Consider the following 26296-nt stretch of genomic DNA (forward strand, 5'->3'; position numbering starts at 1 on the left):
CAAGCAAGGGATGAGGAACCAAGTCCTGCCAACTACAAAGGTGAGTGTAGGAGTGGATCTTTCCCTAGTCAAACCTTCAGATGAGACTCCATCCCTAGATGACAATTTGGATAAAGACCAAATCAGAACAGTAAGATAATAAATATGTCTTTTTAACTGATAAACCTTGGGAACAATTTGTTACTTAGCGAAGATAACTAATAGTAGATAATTAGTATAGTACATCTAACATACAATAGTAGAACAGGGACAGATAATTGCAATACATACTGCTATTTGGAAAGGCGAAGAATAGGAAGTACAAAACAATCACTGGCTCCCATCAGTTCTACAGTTCCATTAGATAAGTGCTGACGGAATGCTTATTAACTAGCTGGGTCCCTCTACCGAGTTTGAACACAAAACAACAGTTCCTTCTACTTAATAGAAATAGCTCTCAAATTTATTTTCCTCCATTGTTCTTGGCTCTGTTTTCTCAGAGGACTCTTCCTTTTCATTATACCCTGTGTTGCCTTGTGAAGAAAACATTGAGAATATGGCCTTGTCAGATAAACAAAAAAAGGAGACAAGGTCTCGCTACGTAGCTCAGGCCAGCCTTCAACTCACAATTTTCCTGCCTCAGCCTCCTGAGGGAGAGTAAACAATGTTTTCTAGACCCCTTCTTGCCTGTATAAAGTTGAGACCTGTGAGGTTTTTTTGCATCTTGAACCATCTCAATCCCTTTTAATTTAGAACAGAAGCATTTTTTAAAATCAATGTATACCTCTCAAAAATGTAGACTTTCTATTTTCTTTACTTAAATAAACTTCATATGCCCAAAGGCACAGCCAGCTGGGGATGTAGATCAGTGGTAGAGCACACAATTCCCTGGGTTTGATCTCCAACACTGCCAAAAGGCACATCCATAGTTCTTTTTGAGATAAGCCTTTATCTGTCTGGACTAATTACCTCTAATTTGGGCAGAGTCAGGCTTCAGTAGGACTTTGTTCATAAGATTTCTGGGAATTCTTTGTCCATCTAGAAGAATCTACTAGCTGGACAAATCTTGGTCCTTTCAGAAATTTTACACTGTGTGTGTGTTTGAACTCACAGTCTTGAAGTTGCTACACAAACATTGCACCACTTCAGCCACACACCCATACCCCAAGCTCTTTTTGTTTACAGTTTATTTTTCAGATAGGGTCTCATATGTCTGCCTGAGGTGGGCCTCGGACTTATGATTCTCCTACCTCTGCCTCCCACATAGCTGGGGTTCCAGGCACATACCACCACGCGTGACTTGTTTTTTGAGATAGGAGTCTTGGTAACTTTTTTGCCCTGGCTGGCCTTGAACCACAATTCCCCACCTCCCACATAGCTGAGATAACAGGTGTGTTCAACCACACCAGGCCCCAGAAACCTTAACCCAGGTGTTCTGGCTCCATTCTAGATTTGATCTTTATTCCAAGGCCCAGCATTGTGGGTTCTACTTCTGCTTTAACCATATTTTAATGCCCACTGACTCTTCCCTGAGTTTGTATATTTCTTGTAATACCTTATTAAACACAGTTTATGCTTTCAGCAGTCTGCCTCAAAACTTCTTGCCCAAATCTCTGTTATGTAGGTACATTTTTTGTCTTCCAAGTTATCTCAGGTGACAGTTTTACCAAATGTTTTACTACTATATAACAGTCATTACTTTTCTCACATCCTATAACAATTTCTTTGCTGCAGACTGCCAATTCCAGAACCATTGCTACTTTCACATACTAATTCCCTGCAGGATTGTGTGCTCTATTATGTCTTAGTGCTGCTTCCTGGAAGGCCTGAGCTGACATAAAAACATTGTGAGACAGATTTTGTTTGGCATGATGAATTGACTTCCAAAAAAATATTGACTTAATTAGTTGCCTTACTTAAAAAATATTAAAGAAACGAAGATTGTTCCCTGAAATTTGGCTCTTTAGGATATCTCCATCTAGCTGACTTGAATTAGATGATTGGGGCTTGAGACACTAATTTTTCTAGGTTCCCATGGATGTTTTCATCGAGGTTGCAAATGTAGGACATGCTGTACCAAAATAAAGAAGTGAACCACAAAAGAAGCATAGGAAACAGAGATACAATAGAATCCGCAAATGGGAGTCATGGAGCCAAAGTGCTGGGTGATATTTGGAAATCAATCCCTGAGTAACCACCCTGTCTCTTATCTGAGCCTGGCAAATGCCCTAACATATTACCATAAATTGGGTGGCTTAGAATAACAAAAATCTATTCTCTCACAGTTCAAGGGCCAGGAGTCTGAAATCAAGGTGTCAGCATGTTGAATCCTTCTTGGGGACTAGGAGGTAGAATCTGTTCCCTGCCCCTCTCCTACCTTCTGGTGGTTATTTGCACTCTCCGGCACTCCTTGGTTTGTGGCAGCATAACTACAATTCAAAGAGATGGAATTTCATTGATGGCAGAGTTTTTCTCTTGGCATTCTCTGTGTGTCTGTGTCTCTGTGTCCAAATTGACCTCACTGAGTGAGGATACTGCCTTTAGGACCCACCTCAATCCAGCATGACCTCACCTTAAACTTGACTACACTGGAAAGTCCCTATTCCAGATAGGTTCATAATCACAAGCTCCATTTGGACATGATTTTGGGGGGACACTATTCAACCCAGCACACCTGGGAAAGAGTTTAGATTACAAACTGGCCTTTAGACTGTTGTCCTAAGAGATGGGAAAGAATTTTCTGGTAGTGAACTTTTGAAAATAGGGCTATAGGACCTTGTTGCAGGATCTGAAATACCGGAGGGCATATTTCCTCATCACCACTCCTCCATAATCAGGACCGTTACTTAATGTATGTTCCACATGGTTTCCAGTCTACAGAGCAGTGAAACAGCTGGGTTAGTGCATTTGTGTATATGCATTTGCTTTTCTTTTACCTCCTCATTCTTTCAACAGAGGAAGGCAGATAGCAAACATCTAGAGTCCAAATACTAAACTGCTAAACTTATGTTAGGGTCAGAGAGAACCAGTCACTTCAGGTGAAGGGGGAGGGAGCAGCCCAGCTATTGGAGTAGAGTGAGGGAAGGAGACTATGATCTTATTTCTCAGCTTTTACCCAATCCTGTTTACTTTGGACCTCCCGCACCCCCATTTCACTCCCAGATCTAGAACATTCTGAGGATACTGTAGAGCCAGGTTGGTTTTCAGCTTTCCTCACTGCTAGCTCAGACTGTGTCTATCTCTGTTCTGCTAAATCAATTTCTATTCATCCATTTACTTTCCAGATTGCAAAATTTTGTTGCTGCTGTCTCTTTTCCTGTTTTCTAATACTTGAGATTTTTGTCAGCATGGGTATTCATCCATCCATCTCCCTCTCTTGTGATTTTAGTGAGATTTTAAAGTGGTATTAGATGTGTATATTGATCTGACACTGTATCTTAGAATTCCAGATTTAAAATAAAAGCAATCAGTATGGTTGTGAGACTTTTTGCCTGTAGTATTGTGCTGTTCAGGTACAGGCATGAAATAGGTAGATTTAAATGGGGCTAGTTTTCCCAGGTAAGAAATGGAAGGGATGAGGAGACAGGATTTATGGGTATTTATTTGCAAGGGGGTAAAAGTAATGATGCTTCTGGGTAAGCTGGGTAAGCAGGGCAGTGAGAACATGAATGAGATAATGAGGAAAAAACTGGGGGCCATGGATTGAAGTTTCAAAGAATGTTGAAAAAGAGTTCAATGGGGTCCACAAAAATTAAGGGAGCAGAAATGATGGTGAGTAAAAGACTTGAAATTTCGGTTTGTGATCTTGGGAAGGAGTGGTATGGCAGGTTATTTTCCTAAGATGCCCATAATATCTGTCATCTCATCTGGCTTTTGACACTGTGACAATGCAACACCTCCATTAGTAGGTGGAGTATTATTTCCCTCTCCTTGATTATGGGCTGGCCTTTCAATTTGTTTACAACCAGCTGGGTGGAAGTAAAGCTATGTGAAGTCCCAGATTAGATCAGAAAAGGCCATTGCTTCCCTGACACTATTGGAGGAATGCATTCTAACTGCTCTAAGACTACTGCACTAGAGAGACATGATGCGCTTTAACTGACATGAAGTCCCAGCTGAACTCCATCTTCCAGCTTCCCTGACAAAATGCCAGACGTATGAAAGTCTCCTGGAAACTTTCTTGGACCTTACACTAGCCAGTTAGGTACCTAGTGATTTCACTTGATGCAATGAGAAAAAAAACAAAACAAAAAACTAAGACAAAAAACAAGTTGAACCCTGTCTCAATTCTTCACCAACATAATTTGTAGCACATGATAAAATGTCTATGATTTGCAAGTCTTTATCTTTATCTTTCATCTGGGCCTCTCCAATGAACTCCAGGCCCATATACCAACTGCCATCGGAATATCTCCACTTACATGTCTAACTTACAGCATTTCAAAATGTCCAAAGCTGAGTTCTGGATATTCCTCTCAAATCTGCTCTTCCTTTTATCAGTTGCACAGACCAAAACCCCTGGTGTCACCTCTCTCTCATTTCCTCTCTCGTACTATGTATCTAGTATTCAGGAAATCCCCATTTGTTCCACCTTCAAAGAAGATCCAGATTTCAACCACTTCTCTCCACCCTCACTGGTATTACCCTGGTCCAAATGGCTCTCTTCTCTCGCCTGGATTATGTGACTATCCTTACAGGTCTCAATGCAGCTGCTCTTGCTCATCTTCAGTCTACTCAGCCAGCCTGCTCAAGGGATCCTGCTAAAATGTCAGTCAGATTTTATCCTCCCTCTGCTCAGAATCCTCCAGTATCCCTCCATCTCAATCAGAGTAAACAAATGCTAGAGGACCCATGTGGCCTCCTCCCTCACCTCTGAGTTGTGTCCTACTCCTCTTACACTCAGCTACAATGGCTTCTCCCTGCTCCTTGAACTTGAGAGACACTGGCCTGTCTCAGACCATTTACGCTAGCCACTGCCTCTGCTGGAATTATTTCCCAGGAACTCCTGTGGTTAGCTTCTTCCTCTCTTTCAGATATTATTCCAAAGTGACTTCCTCTGGAGGCATAAAACTGACACCACATCTAAAATTCAATCTGTCACTCAGATACTTTGTAACTTTTTCCCTGCCTTTTCTTTTGCTTTATTTTTCTTCTTAGCATGTGTCATTGTCTGACACACTCTACATTTCATTTACTTATTTATTGTCCACTCTCTGGGTGATTGTTAAGCACCACAAGGCAAGTTATTTTTTCTAATCTGTTTACTGCTGGTTAGACTAGTGCTATGCACACACATCACTCAAACTATAGTCACTGAATGACAGAATTTCTCAGTACAGTTTACACTATTTCAATCAAAGAAAAAAAAGTGATAGAAAAAGGGCGGGGGAGAGGCAGCTAAAGAAAATTCTAACAAGTAAGAGCTATAATCAGTTTTCATTTATTACACCTTCTTTCAATCATTTATTCACAATTTTCTAATTACATTCCTGATGATTATCTGAGTTCAACAATATGCAAGTTCATTTACTTCTCAGGATGCTCCTTTTTTGACTTTGAGTCTCTGTTCTCCTGGAGTCCTAAGAGGACCGCATCAGCCTCCAGTATAGTTGTATCTGTGGTTGCTCCCAGGAACCTAGATGTGAGCTCAAGATCTAAGAGCCGCAGCCGGACCTTGGTGCCTTTCTGGTATTTCCTAAGTAGTAAGAAAAAAAATTCTATTCAGTCTGTATATCATAATATGAACAAAGATTTTAAAATGAAGTCCAAATTCTAATTTTATTTTGTATTGGCTCAAGTTAAAACAAGTTAACACTGTGAGCCGAGAAATACTTGCATTCGACTTAAAAGTAATTTGCTCTATCATAGAGCTTTCTTCATTTTTTAAAATTTACTAATAACCATTAAGTTTATCTCAGAAAGCTATTTACAAAAGCTTGAATTTATAGAGAGCTTATATTATAGTGTCAGAAATTCTAGACTGAGAGGAACCACTGAGGAATGGTTGATGGGTGTTGACAGTGTTCATTTCTTGACTACAATGTGCACTGGTTAACACAGATATTTTCTATCATGTACAAAATCATAGAATTACACATTTCTGTAGATATATTAAAGGTAAACACAATGTATTGTTAAAAGCACAGAATTACAAGGAAAACTAACCACCCACAATCATGGTGGGAAGATTCTTTCTGTAAATGATAGAACCAGTACATGACATTTGTAAGTATATGGAAAATTTATAAACTTATTTTAAATTTTTTATCTAATACATACACAAATATTATTCATTTTTCTACTAATTCATTTGTTATAATTATTAACACATATTAATTATATAAAGTAATGGGAGTCACTGAGATACAGTATGCATAGATTGTCTGCCCACCCTTCTTCTGCCGATGTCTGTCCTCCCCCTCCTCCTTCCCCCTGGCTCCTTCCCAGTCCCTCTTCTACTTTCAAGTCACCTGTTTTTTTGCTGGTTTGTTTTTACAGGTGACCAAAAGCATGAGGTGCTTGTCTTTCTGTGCCTGGCTTACTTTGTTTACCATGATGTCCTCAAGTTCCATCAGTCTGCGATAATTTTCATCTTAAAGTTGCCTTTAAAGATTTTTATAACCACAATAAAAATGTACTCAAAACTAAAATTCAAACAAGTCAGTTCTTAAAACTGCCTTTTTTTTTTTTGGTGGTAATGGGGTTTGAACTCAGGGCATTGTGTGCTAACTAGGCAGGCACTCTACCACTTGAGCCATGCCCCCAGCCTTTTTGCTTTAGTTATTTTTCAGATAGGGTCTTATATTTTTGAGCAGGCCAGTCTGGACCATGATCCTCCTACTTATGCCTCCCATGTAACTGGGATTACAGACATGTACTATCACACCTGGCTTATTGGTTATGGGTCTGGCTAGCTTTTTGTTGGAGCTGGTCTCAAATTGTAATCCTCCTGATCTCCTCAGTACCTAGGATTACAGGTATGTGCCATCATGCCCAGCCCTTCATTTTTTTTTAATGTCACTCGTTTTTTTTAATTTTATCATTTTTACATTTACTTACATGTGTATTCATTGTTTGGGCCACCTCTCCTCTCTTCCCACCCCCCTACATGCCCCCACTTCTGGGCAGAACCTGTTCTGCCCTCTTCTTCTCTGATTTTGTTGAAAAAACATAGGAGATAATAAGAAAGACATAGTGTTTTTGCTAGTTTTTAAAGTCAGAGAGTATCAAGGGGAAGCAAGTTTTCTGATACATTTTTCCTCTTAAAATTAAAATCTTCCTTTAAAGTAAAGTAAAAATTTATAGAAGCAACATGGGTAAAAGCCCAAGTGCAAAGTACATACTATATTGGGGTTGACTGAACTGTCATTAAAGTATAATGCCAGCTGGATGACACTGGAGGATGTGATAAGTGAAATAAGCCAAGCACAGAAAGACAAACACTACATAATCTTACTTATACATAGAATCTGAAAGAGTTGCACTCACAGAAGTAGCAAGTAATGGTGGTTACTTGGGTGAGTGTGGGGTTTTGGGAAGATGTTGTTCAAAGGACAAAAAAATTCAGTTAAACAGGATGAGTAAGTTCAGGAGATCAGCTGTACATCACCATGACTATAGGAATACCAGTGTTTTATATGCTTGAAAATAGACCTAATGTGTTCTCACCACAAAAAATGATAAGTATATGAGATAATACATAGTTAATTACTCAAGTTAGCCAGGCCACAATGCATATTATTTTTTAATTTTTAATTTTTTTATTATTCATATGTGCATACAAGGCTTGGGTCATTTCTCCCCCCTGCCCCCATCCCCTCCCTTACCACCCACTCCACCCCCTCCCTCTCCCCCCCACCCCCTTGATACCCGGCAGAAACTGTTTTGCTCTTATCTCTAATTTTGTTGAAGAGAGAGTATAAGCAATAATAGGAAGGAACAAGGGTTTTTGCTAGTTGAGATAAGGATAGCTATACAGGGAGTTGACTCACATTAATTTCCTGTGCATGTGTGTTACCTTTCTAGGTTAATTCTTTTTGATCTCACCTTTTCTCTAGTTCCTGGTCCCCTTCTCCTATTGGTCTCAGTTGCTTTTAAGGTTAAAAAAATTTCTCTGTATTGAGGGCAACAAATGCTAGCTAATTTTTTAGGTGTCTTACCTATCCTCACACCTCCCTTGTGTGCTCTTGTTTTTATCATGTGCTCAAAGTCCAATTCCATTGTTGTGTTTGCCCTTGATCTAATGTCTGCATATGAGGGAGAACATACGATTTTTGGTCTTTTGGGCCAGGCTAACCTCACTCAGAATGATGTTCTCCAATTCCATCCATTTACCAGCGAATGATAACATTTTGTTCTTCTTCATGGCTGCATAAAATTCCATTGTGTATAGATACCACATTTTCTTGATCCATTTGCAAGTAGTGTTTCCATAACTTGGCTATTGTGAATAGTGCCGCAATAAACATGGGTGTGCAGGTGCCTCTGGAGTAACCTGTGTCACAGTCTTTTGGGTATATCCCCAAGAGTGGTATTGCTGGATCAAATGGTAGATCACTGTTTAGCTTTTTAAGTAACTTCCAAATTTTTTTCCAGAGTGGTTGTACTAGTTTACATTCCCACCAACACCGTAAGAGGGTTCCTTTTTCCCACATCCTCAACAACACCTGTTGTTGGTGGTGTTGCTAATGATGGCTATTCTAACAGGGGTGAGGTGGAATCTTAGTGTGGTTTTAATTTGCATTTCCTTTATATGCATATGTATTTTAAAGCATCATGTTGCCACAATAAATACATGTAATTTATATTTATTAATTAAAAATAAATAAGAGGAAAATGTAATGCCAGCATAACATACAAGATGACTCAATTTGATCAATAAAATATTCAAGTATTTTATGCACCAAATGAAATTTGCCCTTTTTCCTTGATTAATTCTTTTAAAAGTTTACTATCAACATAATAGACATGCAAGAAAGTAAAATATTGCTACTGACTGAAAATATAAATCTTTAAAGAGCTAAATATATATGCCAAATACTGTAAATTTATTTATTTATTTACTTTTGTAGTGGTGGGGATCAAATCCAAAGGGATGTGCTCTACTATGGAGCTACAACCCCAGCCTATAAGTTGATTTTTAAATTTATTTTACATAAACAGAAAATTAAAAAATAAAGTTTTGAGAAAAGTCAGTAGAAAATAGCTTTGGTAGACCATATAATGAAGTCTCTACACAATGTTTCATTTACGTATTCTGAAGGAATTTATAAAGTCCATCAAGTAAACATTTAGGCTATTCCTATTTTTTAAATGTGATTTTTCTGATTATAGAAGTTAATGTTCTTTAATAAAAACTTGGAAAATAATGAAGCCAGTCACATTTTCTTGTCTTTGTGTGTGTGTGTGTGTATCTGTATTTGATAACACAGGTCATATTTTCTCTCTTTGTTTAAACAAATTAAAGAGATACCAGAATACTGAGGCATAGCTTTATATTAAAACATAGCAATTATAGAATGTATCCCATAGTAATTAATCACTGGCACTACACAGTTAGTTCACAGGCAAGGGAAAGCCTACATTACTTGGAGTTCCAATCTGTGTTCTAACGGATTCCTTCAATGTCCTCACAGCACAACTCAGTGATTGTTCAGTCAGTTTTCATTCACATTGATCCCTCCTTCCCTCTCCCCTGCAACATCCAACTTTATCATGCTTTGGTCATTTTTTAACACAGGTGTATCTTCAACTCAATCCTTCAAGGAATCATCACCCCAAGTTAAAGCTGAGGCATGACACGATCTTCCTGGAGTGCATGTATCCCTCCTGGTGGGTTCCACACCTTACAAGCTTTGGTGAAAAAGGCCTAGGGTCGTTCCCCCTATCTTTGTCCTTCTGTACCTTTACTTCTGCCACCAGCACTGCATGGACTTCTGTCCTTCTCAATCCTACTGATTCTTAAGTATACAGGTAGAACACACCAAGTGCAGTTCTTCCCCCATTTCCTTAGTCAGAAAGAATTTATTGTTTGAATTCCCATGAAAGAATGAGGCTTTGCAGAGTTGAACTCTGCTATTTACTATGGGGAAACCATGACTAAGTTGCTTTCTCTAAATCACAATTTCCTCATCTATGTGACATAGGTTCCAACTACTTTGCAGGTTTGCTGTCACGATCAATGGGTTAATATACTGAACAGCACAGTATGCACATGTTAGTACCCTTCATTTACTTGTGTTGTCTGATTTTCTTAGTATACTGTATGTTTCCTATAAGGTCTGGCCTGGTGTTGCACTTATTTCCCCATTCCCCCAGACCCAACACAGCAAATACTCAACTACTGTCAACAAATTAGTGTGATGCTTGCTGATAAAAGCCATAGGTCATCAATGATCTAGAATCTCTATTTTCTTCAATTTTGTGTGGACAGGTACATTTACTTCATCACTCTGAAATTAGCTTGCCATAGTACCTGACATATATGAGTAATAAATGTTATTTCTCCTCTATTCAAACTTGTTGACCTACTTCTTTTTTATTATTTTTAGGAGTATTATTCATAGGTAAACTGTAAACTAACCAGAAGGATGAGAACAGTGATTTTGTTTTTTCACAGAAATAGTTGAGTGCGTCACAAACACTTGAGACAAAAGCTCTGCACATACTGACACAAGGAGGAAGCTGATGAGGTTTAGTACTCAGCCCTCAGTGTGCCATGTCATGTAATGTTGGCAATCTCCTATGGAAAAACTTAAACAGAAGCACCAGGGGAGTCCAGTAGGCCTGGAAATTTATGGGAAGCAAAACTCTGTTTCCATTTTTACATGCAGTAGCCTTTAATAATATGAAAGCTTTATTTTCATTTCTGTAAATTATGCAAATTTGAAATTATACCAATGAGCTAGAAAAGGAGACCAAGAGCAAACTACAGACCATTATGTGTGCTGAATAAATAATCACTCAACTGTATAGTACCTAACAAAACAAAAATATCTCTAAAATATTCTGACTTATGCTCCTGGAGGAAGCTGTTTCTACATTTAAGAAACTTAGGATTTTTTTTTTAACTTTGCATTATGGCTATTTCTATACAAGTGTTATCTTCTCTGTTGGACTGTAACCTTGCCTAGAATAACCTTTATTATGCATAAGCAAGTGCAGGAGACAGGCTTTCCTGTACAGTGAGGACAGCTGAGAGAAAATTGGGGTCCCCATTAACAACCTTCAAAAGTAACAACTGTCTGTCATAAGTAATGGCAGACTTTTAGGGTGAGTTGTTTATTGAGACCAAAAAAAAAAAAAAAAAGGAAAAAAGCGAAATGCACCTAAGCAAAATCCACTGTCAGCCTGGAGAAGGGGTGGCCTCTCCTATGCACACTGTCCATTCTGGGAAACCTGCGACATGGGAAGGTCAGCATGTTTGTTCATCAACAGGAACTGAAGCCATACAAGAAATGGGGAGTTCATCCCTGTTTTAACTGTGGAACACTTTATTAAAAGGGGAAAAAAAAAAGAAGTTAACTAATAATGTATTTCTGAGAAGTCCACTTCTGTCAATGTAATTTGAGGTGACCCTTCAGTATAGTCTTGGATCATCACTTATACTACTTAGTCTTCTCATTTGGCTTTCCATTGTTCCATGTAACAAAATTTAAAAGGATATGCCAGTAAACTTTCCCCAGATTGTTTGTGCAGTCTTTAAACAATCATTTTATCCAATGATTTTGGCCTGAGTATAAAAATCCAGAAGAGGCCAGTGTGGACTGTGGGACTGGACTAGACAACAGGGATGGTGTCTAGCTCCATCACTGTTCAATATGCAACTCAGAGTCAGGTGCTTCATCTATGTTTCAGTTTTCTCTTATGAAATAATAATAGTAATTGTACCTATTTTCTAGAGCTTTTGTGAGCATAAAACGAACAAACATATGCCAAGTCCTTATAAGGACTCAACAAATGTTAGCTCTCACCATTCATCAATCGCTACCACCACCACCACCATCACATCATCATCAAAATAAACTTGGTGACACCTAAGTTTATTAGTATTATTAATACCTACTTAATCCTACACAATTGATAGAGTACAAGAGCCCTCTCAGTCTATAATTCCAGTTTATAATTAAATCAAGAAAAGATTTGTGCAGAAAGTAAGGTTAAATTTTGATTTATTTTGTTTTGACCCAAATCCTATTCATTTTAATGGTATAAACATTCCTCTCTTAAAATACATTATAACATAAGTGTTCTACAAAAATAAAAATTTCTCTTGAAATGAATCTTGAGTATCTTTCAGGTCTGAGGCAAAATAACTGAACAAAAACAAGTATACTTCAGAGAACTACACATTTAATGGCCCACATTCCCCAGCATTAGCCACAAAAGAACTGGAAACAAGAAAGCAGCACATACCATCAGCCACAAAAGGGTCACAGTGACTAATGTACTCCAGGGTTCTTTTTGACAGTAGCTCAAAGAAGACTAAGAGACAGGTAGAACTGGCTGACTTGTCTTACCTCCTATCACTCTTTCTTGCTTCTTGAACTCTTGGTAGAGTTAGAGTGAAGCCTTTTTAAATCTACTTATATTTTTAGCATACACCATTTCTGGGAAGGATAGGTTCATTACTGTTCTTCCAAGAAACCTTTTTTTCAGCCTTTTTAAGAATTTACTACTTCAATTACACATTTAATCTCTAATCTAATCAAATCAACTATCCTTTTCATGATTTTATAGACTCAAATCTATCTCTTATTTTCTTTCTAGAATGGGGCTTAATTATTCTTTTATTTAATCAATTCCTTTAATTATTCAATGGCCTCTATCTTATAAAATATGCACAAATGCCCACAAATATAATTTTGCTATAGTACAAGGGATCCAGTCACCCATAGACCTCAAGGACTAGTAGTCCTGTTAAGTCTGTTTGTCTTTCTTCATTTTTTGGCAGTACTGGGTTTGAACACAGGGTGTTACACTTGCTAGGCAGACACTCTACCACTTGAGCCACACCCACAGCCCTTATTTGTCTTTCTTGAGGTAAGAAAATGAGTTCTCATTTAATCTACAGAACATCATGACCTTTTGATGCTAATTTTTGTTACTTCACTTGAATGTGCTTCTGAAGGAAATAAAATGGTTGGGGGACAGATAACTCAGTGAGGTCCTGCTTAGCATGCACAAGGCCACAGGTTTGATCCCCAGCACCACAAAAAAAAATAAACATAAACACAAACAAACAAACAAACACAATCCCAAAACCCTCAGGAAATCTCAGGATTTCACTGAACAGGTTCATTGGTCCAGTGTTCAATGTTAGCAAATGAAAGAGCCAACCTTCACTACAGTCTTATTTCCTAATGGAAACAGGAAAAAAAGTCTTGTAAAGATTTCCTTTCATTATCTCTGATACTTTAAGAAGCTCAACCGTAGTAGGAATGAATAAGGACAGGTACTACGAGAAGAACTGGGTCTATGGCAGCATTATACTTTCAAATAAAAAATATAGAAAGAAAAGATAAATCAGTAAGATGAATCCAAAAAAGGAACAGGCTTAAGATAATGTCCTAAGAGGCTGAGTGGCCCTGAGTGCAGGTGGCTCATGCCTGTGATACTAACTACTAAGGAGGCAAGAGGCAGGAGGATCGAGGTTTTAACCCAGCCTGGGCAAATATTTTGTGAGACTTTATCTTGAAAAAACCCTTCCCCAAAGAGGGCTGGTGGAGTGGCTCAAGGTGTAGGTTCTGAGTTTAAACACTAGTTCACACACACACACACACACACACACAAAAGAGGTTGAGTGACACAGAGCTCAGATTTTCTAAAATTAGTTTGAAAATTTTAGAATTTTGGAGTGCTTTTTAGTTGTCTGTATGATAGGATACTTAGAGAGGTCTTATAATTCACAGAATTTTATGTCTGACAGAATTGGGCTTCACCTGTGCTAGTCAGAGACCTTGATGTGGGTGAAAAACCTCCTCACAATGATCCAAGCCTAGAGCTTATACTTACTGAAGATAAAAGATTTTCAAATGTATAGTTTAATGCCCCCCCCCATAAATTTCCAGAAATTCAGTGATTACTATGAAAATTGATGGGAATGTAGCAAGAACTGTTCACTATTTCAGAAAATCATGTCACCATGGACCATCCCTACCATTTCCTTTGTGACCTGTATTAAATGTACTTTTGGAGACAGGGTCTTGCTATGTTGCCCAAATCTCTGTCTCCTGAGGAACAGGACTACAGATGCAAGCCACAAGCCCAGCTTCATTACAGCTTGGCCTAATCTTTCCATTAGTCTCCTTAGCACCTGCCACCCAAAAATATATGAATTTGTATTCTCCCCTTTCAATGACATGCATAAAAAAACTTCAAGTATGATATATCTGATATATTCTAAGAACTTTTATAAATGCCACAATGTACACCCACCCAGCAAAACAATAAAAAATATGTATTTGACTCTAGATTTCTAGAATAAATTTCATTGTTACACCAGGAAAAAAAAATATCAATATGAAAACACCACTGCCCAACATATCTCTGAGAGATGATGGAAACATTCCATATAATGTGAGCACTTAAGAGATGGCTCATGTGCTGGGCACAGTGGCTCACACCTGGAATCCCAGCTACTCACAACAGAAATGAGGAGAATCATGGTTTGAGGCCAGCCCTGGCAAAAAGCTACTGAGATCTCATCGCAACAATAAGCAGGTGTGGTGGTACACACCTGTGATGAGTCCAGGCATGTGCAAGGTCATAAATATGAAGATCAAAGTCTGAGGCTGCTCTGGGCAAAAAAAAAAAAAAAAAACTTGCTACCTTACCTGAAAAAAAACAAAAGGCTAATGTGACTAAGATATTAAAGTTTTAAATTATATTTAATTTTAATTAAGTAAAATATAAGTTTAAATATCCATGTAATAGTGTAGCTCTACAAAATTTCAAATGTAGGGCCAGGGGTGGTAGCACACAGCTGTAATGCCAGCACTTGGAGGCTGAGGCAGGAGGATCATAAGTTTAGGCAGGCCAGCCTGGGCAACACAGTGAGACCTTGTTTCAAACAACAAACAAATAAACAAAAAAAAACCAAACAAAACAAAAAATAATTTCAAATTTAAACTAAAAATAGCAAGCATGCTTTTTCCATAATAAATAAATACATTGTATAGTGGAAAGGTTAGCTTTACAGGCAAAAATAGCACTGTGAAATAAATTTGTTATAATAACTAACTGCTACTACTTAGATCTGGCAACAACATACAGAAACTCCATGTAGTCCATTATTAACACTCCATTTCTTTCTTTTATGTTACTTTTTATACTCTTCTTCAAATCCCTGTGATATATTAGACATACAGCAACTAAAGCGTCTTAATATTGAAGGGTTAAAATTAAATCCCCCATAGAGAGCTTCCTCCATGTTACCGATAGAAAAGAACTGTAGTATACAGAAATAAAGCTACTGACCTAATGCCACATAGTGGCACAAGAGGATTCACAGGTTTTGTTGTTACTGTTTTTTTTTTCCTCTTTAAATTCTCAATTACCTGTGATATCTTGCAAGAGTAAACTTAATCCCTCTAGAAGTAGTAAGAATTTACCATTTCATATAAAATTATAGTGTATTTCCTTTGAAATAAAATGAAGTCATGTAGCTGCCATCCAGTTCATTAATTATTCTAGGTTAGAAAAATGGTTACTTTCAATACTAACAAATAAAGAATTAAAAAAAAATCTATACAACTTCATGAAATGCTATTTCTTTTACATTTTTTTTTAATTAGGAAAGTATCTCCAGATACTAGTTTTTGAGAATTCTTATATTCCATACTAAAACCACAAAATACCACTGTCTTGAGAGGCAAGTAGGATGACTCCAATGAGTACATCCACCATGAAAATAAGCTTGTGTTTTTACTGCTGGTGTTTCTTTGAACTTCAAGTGCTTCTTCTGACTGATCTTTGTGAACTCCAGCCTTTACCACGACTGCTCTCCTCCACTGTGCACTTTCTCAGACCATATGCTGCTGTAAATGAGCCTGCATGTCTGAGTTCTGTAGGAAAAGGGCAATTAAATCTGGTTTTGCATTTCTGCATTAAGGACGTGGTTAAAGACTTTCCTTTGGAGAGGTTTTTGACATTCATGCCTCAGACATTCTTTCACATCTGTCAGTGCCTGCTACTGATGGTTCTCATAGACTTAAAATAGAGAGAATCTCTCTGACTAGTTCTTTGATATAAACATATTCAATAATACAAAGCCGACAATCACAAGGCTTGGATTGAACCTCAGTATCTAAAGAGAATATTGTGAGGAATTCTGACTTTGCTAGTCAAACTAGCTGTCTCTATAATCATAATTCTCAGAGGGCTTAAAAATAGTCCTTTTGAAATTATTAACCATGTAAGTTTTCAGCTCAGTGAGTCAAACTTGTTCAGAAGTTTCTTACTTTCTCTAATTCCTTATTTTAAATTTTATGATAAAAGTATTTTTTTTCTTTTCTCAAGAGAAAAAACATTAAAATGTTTCTAATGTGTTAATTAACTGTTTTGTTTTTCCTAATTCTCACAGACATACTGATCTACATGTAAAGCTGGCGACATTTGCCCGAGTGTATGGGAATGGGTGTACTTTGTTCTTGAAATAAACTGTCTGGTCCTCAATTTCCTCATCATTTAAAAGCAGTGTTAGAAAAGACCTAAGGTCTTTTGCAGGTTTGTGATTTTATTCTACTTTTATACAATTTTAAGTGTTTGAAACTGATACAAAGTGCTATTAAATGAAATTAATAAAATATAGACAGAATGAAAAAAATGTAAGCCTTTTTAGTAGCTATATAAAACACTGTGATGACTGTGAACACAGAACTAAGAATTTGCCATTACTGCAGCTGGTGCATTGGTGCATTTTGCATTTGTCCCACTTGTGAAAAGTACTGGAAGGATGTTTCTTTGACCCAGCCTATTGCTTCTTCTGTTCAATTCGTAAGATGCTAAAGATTCTCCTACTTGTTCTTTTTACTCTCCACCCTGATCAGAAGCATGCACCACTTCATATACCCTAACTGGTTTCTGTGTAGTTTGAATAAATGCCTTTGTTTAGTATTGCTCACCACTGTATTATCTGTAACATATTCTCACGCACATGGTTAACAAAATAAAGGTGAGAGAGTGTTTACAAAGTTTTAGGTCTCAGCAATGTCACTGCTCACCATTAAAAATTTAAATACAGCATAAATCATAAGTCCTAACTTATTCCAGATGGTTAGAAGATATAAATGGAAAATAAAATTATGACAATCATAATTTCTGCCACCTAAATTAATACCAAAAATTCACTGAGAAAACAAATACTTATTGTTTTAAAAATACTGCAGACAGAAGAATGCCCATCAATTTGGCCAAAATAAACCAACTGGCAACTGGAAACCTACACACCCTCATGGTGAAAAGCAAAGGATACTGTTTACCATACTAAAGTACATCTCCTCTAACTCCAGTCATCCTGAATTGGGACTTTGATCTTTTTCTAGAATTCTAATAAGAATGCATAATTTTGTTTTTCCCTAAAATTGAGTTCTTTTTAACCTTGTTCTGCAAATATGGTTGATGTACTTTATATATGCATATGAAAATTGAATGACGAAACCTGTTGAAATTGTTCTAAGAATGGGGAAGGGGAAGGAGGGAGAATAATGGAAGGGGTGAATCTAATTAATATACATTGTAAACACAATTGCAAATGTCACAATGGAAATCCCCCTGTACAATATCTGCTAAAAAAACAAAAACAAAAGCCTTGTCCTGTTAATATTTTGGGTCATCACAATTTTATCTGTTGGTTAAGCATTTCAACAACAAGAAATGTGATTTATTTTATGAAATGTGAAAATGGAGCATTTAAAAATGTCCAGTAAATAACTTCACTTTTTAATAATGTGGAATATGCATGTGCATAATATAATAAATATATTAATGGCATCAATCATGACAAAATCTTTTCTGCTGTTTCAAATAAGATATATCAAGAAACAAAGGAAAAGAAAATCCTATGTATTGAGGCTATTTTTACTTTAAAAAAAAGCCAAAAGAAAAGGACATAATGGTTTCAGGTTCCTGAAATATGCAGATGACTAACATTGGGATCAAACTGGGCATCTAAGCAAAATACTTTTTAATATGCAATTTTCATTCTGTGAGAGAAGAGATTTATTGGCACTGGCAGAAAAGGTTGTCACTGTAGAACAGAGGTTTAACTGTGACTGAGCATAAGAAATCTACCTTTTCTGAGATGTGTACTTCTCTGTAAAATGAGAGCGATACAGAACACTTCCCAAGGTTGATATGAGGTTTAAAGCATTAAAAGTATAATGTCATATAATAATTCATAATAAATAGCTATTATAAAACTTATTGCATTAAAATACAATAAATAATTGAAAGGATAACTTCAAATGTGATTTTATTAAAAATACTAGAATATTGTTCCAGTGGACAAGTCTAGTATGCAACCTTTAACATATATAAAAGAAATGACATGAGAATAAAAGTTATGGAATGCATCTTTGAGTTTGGGGATTTGGGACTGAAGGAGAGAAATAATAAGGTCCAGAAATTATTCTGTAATTTACAGGAAAAGACTTGCTAACCTTATAGGGAGTTAGAGGTAGGAGGCAAGATGAATAAAGAATAGCTTTAAGGACTTAAAAAAATTTTTTTTGTCTTATTTAAAAAATACTAGCAGGGCAGGATGGTACACAGCTGTAATCCCAGCACTCAGGAGGTGAAAGTAGGAGGATCACAAGTTTGAAGACAACCTGGACTATACAAAGCGAGTTCAAGGCCAGCCTGGACTACAGAGTAAGACTCTGCATCAAAAACACCACCACCACCGATGCCTGTAGTCTAACCCAGACCTGCTCCTCAATAGCAGAGAGCTGGAGACAGAAGAGAGTAGAACGCTGGGGGAAAGCTCCCCCAACGGGTCCAGTCTTCCTGACCTTGTTAAAACCATAGATTTATGTTCATAAGTTATTCTCCTAAGTGTCTGTTCCATTAGAATTCCAAATGCTTTGTGGTGGTCTGGCAGTACCAAGCTGAATCTTGCTTAATCCAATCTTTAATTTCCCTAATAAGTACATGCAATTTAAACACTGTATGAAAGGTTAAAGTTAGAATTGCATGATTTAAATAACAGATATGAAAAGCAATTTTTTTTCCATTATGAAAATTGAAGAGATTAATATTTATGTTCATCTAAACCAAAGGCTGAATCACTTTAGTTTAGCTTTGTAAGGTATACTGCAGTTATTTGTATTTTCGTGGCCAAAAGATACGAAATTTTCCAAACCACTTACACAATGTTCAATAACCTAATGGTTGTTAGCACACACAAGAGTTGGATTTTAGCTCGACAACTGCTTTATGGCAGGTGTTATCTCCTGATCACTTCACCCCTAAAACATCCTTAATAATGTCTTTCCTCACTAAAACCTGTCTTCAGATTCCTACCCAACTCTCTGCACTTTTGACTACATTAAAAGAATGGAAAAGCTCTAAATCTGTTGTTCCTACCCATTTTCAGTTTTCTTTTAATCTTGTTTCTGTCTCTCTAACTTAGCTACTTATTAAACAGGTACTGTCAAATCTTACCTATATGACATAATGGAACAGCAACAAGAAACAGAGCAGAAAGGGGAGTAGAGGGGTGAGGGTGGAGCACACAGACCAGGCTCATGTTAGGTCTGGTCTCTCGCAGCATGGAAGAGTGCTTCTGACTTGACCCCACTGATCCTGTTTGACATTTGCCCCTTGTACCCCAACTCTAAGAACATTAAACACTCCAACTCATGCCTATTAAAAACTGAGGGCACCAATTTATGGAGAATGCTTGCCTAACATACATGAGGCCCTGGGTTTGATCCCAGCATCACAAATAAACAAACAAAAACAAAACAAAACAACAAAAGAGCAGAGAGCACTGAATGAAGCTTAAAGAAGTCTTATGAAATAAAAAATAAAAAAGGAACTGAATTACCCAAGTACAGAAAAGCAAACAGTTTAAAGGCATATCATGTGTAAGGTGGTTTTATATCATTGTAAGCTCAATTAAAGTTGGCAATATGTTTTTGTTCTCACAAAAAATTAATGTATTTTTAGACTGAATTAGAAGTATATATTCCAATTAATATACATTCCACATAGTAATCCCAATTTCTTTTCTCCTTTGCAACCATAGGTATAATACTGTGATCTGCTCCCTTTAACACAATTAGAACCACTGGTAACTGGAGTTTTTTCAAAAAGGTGACAGTGAAAGAATTTTTTATTATGTTGAATGAGAAACTTCAGGAAAGGAAGTAGAGGAAAAAAAAAAAGAGAGAAAGAGAGAAAAAATGGCCAGGCACAGTGGCTTACACCTGTATCTCAGCTACTCAGGAGACAGAGGGGGGTCGGTATTCAAAGCTAGCTAGAGCAAAAAGTCAGTGAGACCCCATTTTACTTGATCAGCCAGGCATGGTGGTGCAGGCCTGTGATTCTAGCTATGAGGGAGGAGTAAATAGGATTACAGTCCAGGTTGGCCCTGGGCAAAAACACCCTATTCAAAAAATAACAAAAGCAAAAAGGGCTGAGGGTGTCATTCAAATGGTAGAAAGGGCCTGCCTAGCAAGTACAAGACCATGAGTTCAAACCCCCAGAACCACCAAAGGAAAAGAAAAAAGAAGTGGAAACAACCTAAGTGTTCAGGTATACAGGAATAGCCAAAGAAAGCTAGCACATAAAAAATTTGTCATTTGTGACATGTATGGAACTGAAGTACATTATATTATGTGGAATAAGCCAACATTGGAAAACAAGTACTGCATGATTCACTCATATATGGCATATAAAAAAATTTGATCTCATTGAAGGTAAGAGTAGAATGGTGGTTACCAGAGGTCAGGGAGGGACAGTGGAGAGGAGGAGGGATGAGGAACGCTGTACTGTGATACAACTGACAGGAGTAAGATGCTCCAGTGCTCTGTTACACAGTAGGGTGACCAGATTAATGATAATGGAAATGTTGAGAAGACAAATGTTTAGCAACTTAAACACTATTTAATATATATGTACTGAAGTATCACATGGTACCCCATAAATACGTACAATTATTATGTTTTTATGTATCGGTTAAAATAAACTTAAAAGTTGAAAACAGCTTTCTGGCGAAGAAAGAGACAATATTTATCTTGTGTGACTACTTTGGGTAGCTCCAGGAAGCAGAAATAAGACAAACTGTAGAAGCTGCAGGCTGGAGACTTAGCAGATTTGTCTGGTATGAGCAAGAACTTCTAGCAGAGCTCGGGAAAGTAGATCAGCTGTTCTGTGTACTAAAGTGGAAAGCACAGGGAATCCCCACAATGCATGCACTGTGGCAATGAAGGAGTTTGAATTCTTCAAGAGCTTAGATGACTTTCAACTTCCTATCCATTTTTAATGTTTTAAGATTCTGTGACTCAGAAAGCTATTATCTCCCACACTATGAAGCATACAAGCTGGAAAGCAGGCTAAAAAATAAAGCAGCCAATCAGAAGGTAGGTCAGGTGTACAGTAGAAAAGCTGACTGACTTTCAGTTTACCTTTCACCACATAACTCTTTCAGAACACAAAAATATGGAACTCTCAGTAATGACTTATCACGTCCACAGATGCCTCATTTTCAGATAGCAATACAATTACCCGAAACTAATTTACTCATCTAGCTCAAATCTTGCTCAAATCTGAAACCAAAAACGATTCTTTTCTTTCTTCCTTCTTTTTTGAGACAAGGTCTTGAACCTTGTCTGGACTTGAACTTTTGATCGTCCTGCATTGCCTCCTAAGTGCTAGTTGTGTGAGTGTGACAATTCTTGACATGATTCCTGATGTCTAAAATACCTACCTTTGCTGTTACCTATGCTATTCTCTTTAATAAGTTCATGTCAGTAGTACTTTTGAACTTTCACTCTGTTGCACTACACTACACTGTTCACAGTAGGCATGTAATCAGTATCTGCAGAAAATTACAGTAAGTAATATAAACTCTCAAGTGCTATACAAAACATCTGCAACTTATTCTGAAAACTGGAAGTCTGAAGTCTTTGGACAAACCTGCATCCCACCACCTGTCCTGTGCATTCTCAACTGGGCTTCTGGTCTCAAGGCTGCATTCAGAGCGGTAGGTGTTGACCAGTGTTGCTCAGCACCATGCCAGTAACTGGATCCCTGGGTCATTCCTGTCAAAACAGGTGTGACTACACCGTGACCAGGGTGCTTACAAGCAGCAGGCTGATGATATGTTTTGCTTCTGATCTGAGAAACAAATCATTTCTGAGCTGATTGGCATCTCTAGAGTGGCAAATACTGTCAACAGTCAAATGGTTTTGAAATAAAATCCTGCAAAAAAGTACCTCAGAATCTCTGAATTAAAAAAAATCAAGGCACATATTTGTGATTAAAATTATACATAAAACCTTTTTTGTTTATTTTTGCTATTATTTTTATGGAAGTGGGAAGCTGTGGCAATTTTCTTAAATTAGATAATGATATTATTTTAAGCCATTATTACCCAGAAAACATTTAAATAATAAAATTCCATAAGAAGAGTATTAGGTATATTTTGACAAGTATCTCCAAATAAATTCTTATGCCTTTAAAGTAAAATAATACAAGGTAGACTAGTGACTTAAAATTTCTTCTTCACTACCAAGAATGAATAAGCAGTCCCTACAAAAACTAATTTTAATAGGCATTCACTTTCCCCGTGAAATTCTGTTTTATAGAGGCTATCTGTATCTAACTTTCCTTACCCTTGTAAATGGACTTCCCAAATAAGTGCCTACAAGGCCAAAAAGGGTTTCAAGATCCTTGAGCTTTCTAATTTGCAAAGAAAAGATGAACAAAGGAATAGAACATAAGTTATGTGATATTAATGGGCCAAGAAGGCCAGTTTTTTTATTGGCCAGAAATAACTAACACAAGAATAGATATACTCTCCTTTGATGTGAACAATTTTATTATGTAGCTTTGGGCAAGTATTTACCACTATCGTTACTGTAAAATGGGAATCACCATAGCTCCTACCTCATAGGATTGCTGGAAGACTGTATGAGACTGCACATAAAGGACTTGATAAATACTCAATGAAAGTCTAATCAGCAGAGAAATCATTCAGGTACAGCACTACCTACTTTCTGTCAGAAATAAAGCAGCCTGGCTATAAGGTTTACTGAGCCTGGCAAATTGACTTGGCAGGGGCTTGTCTCCTCTGGGGAAAAGACAACAGTTGACAAATTTCCAAAGATTTTGTATTCAAAGCAATTGAACTCTTTCTTTTTTTTTTCTTTCTTCTTAAGATGGGGGGGGGGGTCTCCCTATGCTGTCCAGGCTGACCTCAAATCCCTTCCCAGGCTGGCAAGCTTAATTTTAGATGGGTTATCAGTCAGCTAAAGGGTCCCAATCTATTGGATAAACAACAGCAGCTGGACTTTTTTCTAGTCTCTACAGAACCTTTCTGTTGACAGCAGGATGCAGGCGGCTAAGATTTAGGAATAGTACATTAGCCCTGAGGGAGAGATTTCTTTCATGTCTCCACCTCCTTTTATAAGGAAAGCAATCCCATCGGATTAGGGCCCAGCCTTATGACCTCATTTAATCCTTACTACCTCCTTACAGTTCTACCTATAAACACAGTCACACTGGGAGTTAGGAATTCGATATATGAATTTGGGAGTGGAGAGGATACAACTCAGTCTGTAACAAGGCGTTATAGTCACAGGAATTCTTATGTGTGAGTACACACAGATGTTCAATTTATTTGAAACATGTAATAGCCACTCATGTGCTAAGCAGATACTTAGGATATGGAGAATATGTTTATGATCTCAAGGAGTTTAGAGTAGCCAGGGAGAGAAATACAATGAAATGTGGCATGTTATATTAAAAGTAGATATAAATGTCAAGAATTCTATTAGGAAAAATAAGTTAATTTAAAAGAAAAAGAAAACAATTCCATTAAGGAAAGAAACTTCATGGAACGCTACTGAAATTGATGCTCAGTTTTTATAGTATGTATTCCTATAAAATTTTATAGGAAGCCCAGATTCACCTCCTAATCCAGCCTCTATGAAGTCTTTTTCTGACTACCCTGACTGAAGATATTTATCCTCTTACTGAGTTTCAAGAATAATTACTGTCTGCACCATCCATTTAGCCACTAAAGGACTGCTCTGAGATAGGGCTCCTATTATTGTCTTGAACTACTATTTAAATCTTTTGTTATAAACAACTTTTAATGAATGCAATCCTTGTTTACTTACTAGAAAGTAGGTTTCTCTAAGGCAAATATCTATGAACTCTTTAATGGAGAAGGAGCCCAGTAAATGAGTGTTGTTTTGATTTGGTGAAATAAAACATGTAAAAGAGATCATTTAGATGTGAGAATTAGGAGAAGCCTTACAATTTGGTTCTAACTTCTCACTAGCTAGGTTATTACCAGTTAATTGCTCTGATTTTCATTTTTTTTTTCTGTCAAAAGAGAGGGTTGCCTAGGTATCTGACGCTCACAGTCTTAACCTTCATATTAGTTCAATCTCTAATCCAAAGGAAACTGCCAAAATATAGAAGGTGTAAATCATGCATTTTTCATTTTGTAACAAAACCTTACCTTAAAATGAACAAGCAGTTTAAGAAGAAACTCAATTAAGAGATATAACAACTCTAAAAGCACTACACTAGTAATTATCAAAAAAGAAATAGATCCATTTGTAAAGTGGTAACAGTTCTAACCTTAAAGTCACAGATTCTTTTGTCAGGTTACATTAAGTAAATTGGTTGTTAAAAACTCGGGCTTACAAAAGTAATTCTGATACCCAAGTATGGGACAGGCTCCATGACCACAAAACTATGCCAGTTCTACCTTTTAAATAGTTTGCCAAGATGAGTGTGTTATTAGCTAGGCTTGACTGAAACAATCCATTGCCCACAAAGCTACTTTAATGTACTGTCTCTATTGAAAATCACAGTAATCCAACAATACATTACGATACTTTCCCATCACTGCAGCAATTCCCACCACAGGCAACACTTTGTCTTCAACAAAGAAGGCTCACATACAACGTCTGCAAAAGCCCCAACCCTGACGAGTACTGCAGGGCTGCCAAGAGGAACATCTGTGCGCTCCACAGTACACAGAACTGGCACTTTTCTTTCTTTCTCTTCCTTCCTTTCTCTTCTTCTTCGTCTTCATCTTCTTTATTTCCTAGACAATAAACTGTGTGACTGCTTGGTAAGGAAATGGTCTTTCATTCCCTTCCTGTCCTCTTTGTTTGTCTGTCTAACACCAGAGTCAAGCAACTACATATGCCATCCACTATTACTTTTAGTCCAAATCCTGAAAACAGTAAAGTTTCTTATTTCATATGAACATAAACTTGTGATTAAAGATTGTTAATTTTAAAGATGAAGATCTTTAAAAGTATATTAATGAGAAGCTATTCAATTCTGAGAATAACTAGAACTTCATTATATCTGTGGAGTGATAAACCCTTATTTAATACTAAAAAATGGTAATATACTCTCAAGAGTAAAAAACTTATAAACTACTATGCATTCTCTGCAAATAGCTACAACATATGCCAGTGTTTCATAAGAATATCCAATTTTGGTGTTTTATACCAAGGCAGCCTTTTATATTTATTTAAAGCTTGGATTAATAATTTGCCTTAAAGAAGTAAAAGAAATCGAGGCACAAGAGAATATGAACAAAACTACAGCTAGTAGGAATCCATTAGAGAAAAATTATATAATGCAAGCCCATTATTTATTTATTTATTTATTCATTCATTTATTCTCATGAGGTAGACATTACTACCACATATTCCAAGTGAGAAAACGTTCCCTAAGCCACATAGCTAGGACACAGTGGAGGTGGGATCCAAACTCTGTCCTCACTGATTCCAGTCTGTGCCTTTTTACAATATTATTGAGTCAAGAGAAGTAGATTAATTGAATGCCAAAATTAAGAAATGCCCTTTCGGTTGAAGGAAGGGGGGGAGAAATGACCCAAACACTGTATGCACATATGAATAAAAGAAAAAAAAATTGAATGCCACGAAACTAAAACAGTACCTTACCATTGTCAGTGGTTTCCCTTTCCTCTCAATACACTGGCATAGCGCATTTGTTTAGAAAAGTTAAATCCAAATCAAATGTTTGACATAAAAGAATTTATAGGTAACTACACAACTTCATTGTAAATCTGGCAGAGATAAATTATAATGTCAAATTA

At 37.0% G+C, this 26296-nt stretch overlaps 1 protein-coding gene across 1 annotated transcript in view; it reads right to left on the reverse strand.

Annotated features, from left to right (window-relative positions):
* Nucleotides 1–5403: 5403 nt before the first annotated feature.
* Nucleotides 5404–26296, reverse strand: part of Mrps28 (mitochondrial ribosomal protein S28) — a 106823-nt gene continuing 85930 nt past the window's right edge. Inside the window, exon 3 of the mRNA XM_020176263.2 lies at nucleotides 5404–5674. Coding sequence (XP_020031852.1) covers nucleotides 5506–5674 — 169 coding nt within the window. The 3' untranslated portion in view covers nucleotides 5404–5505. The remainder of the gene's footprint in view (nucleotides 5675–26296) is intronic.

Source organism: Castor canadensis, chromosome 3 (assembly GCF_047511655.1).
Source record: "Castor canadensis chromosome 3, mCasCan1.hap1v2, whole genome shotgun sequence".
Taxonomy (NCBI): domain Eukaryota; kingdom Metazoa; phylum Chordata; class Mammalia; order Rodentia; family Castoridae; genus Castor; species Castor canadensis.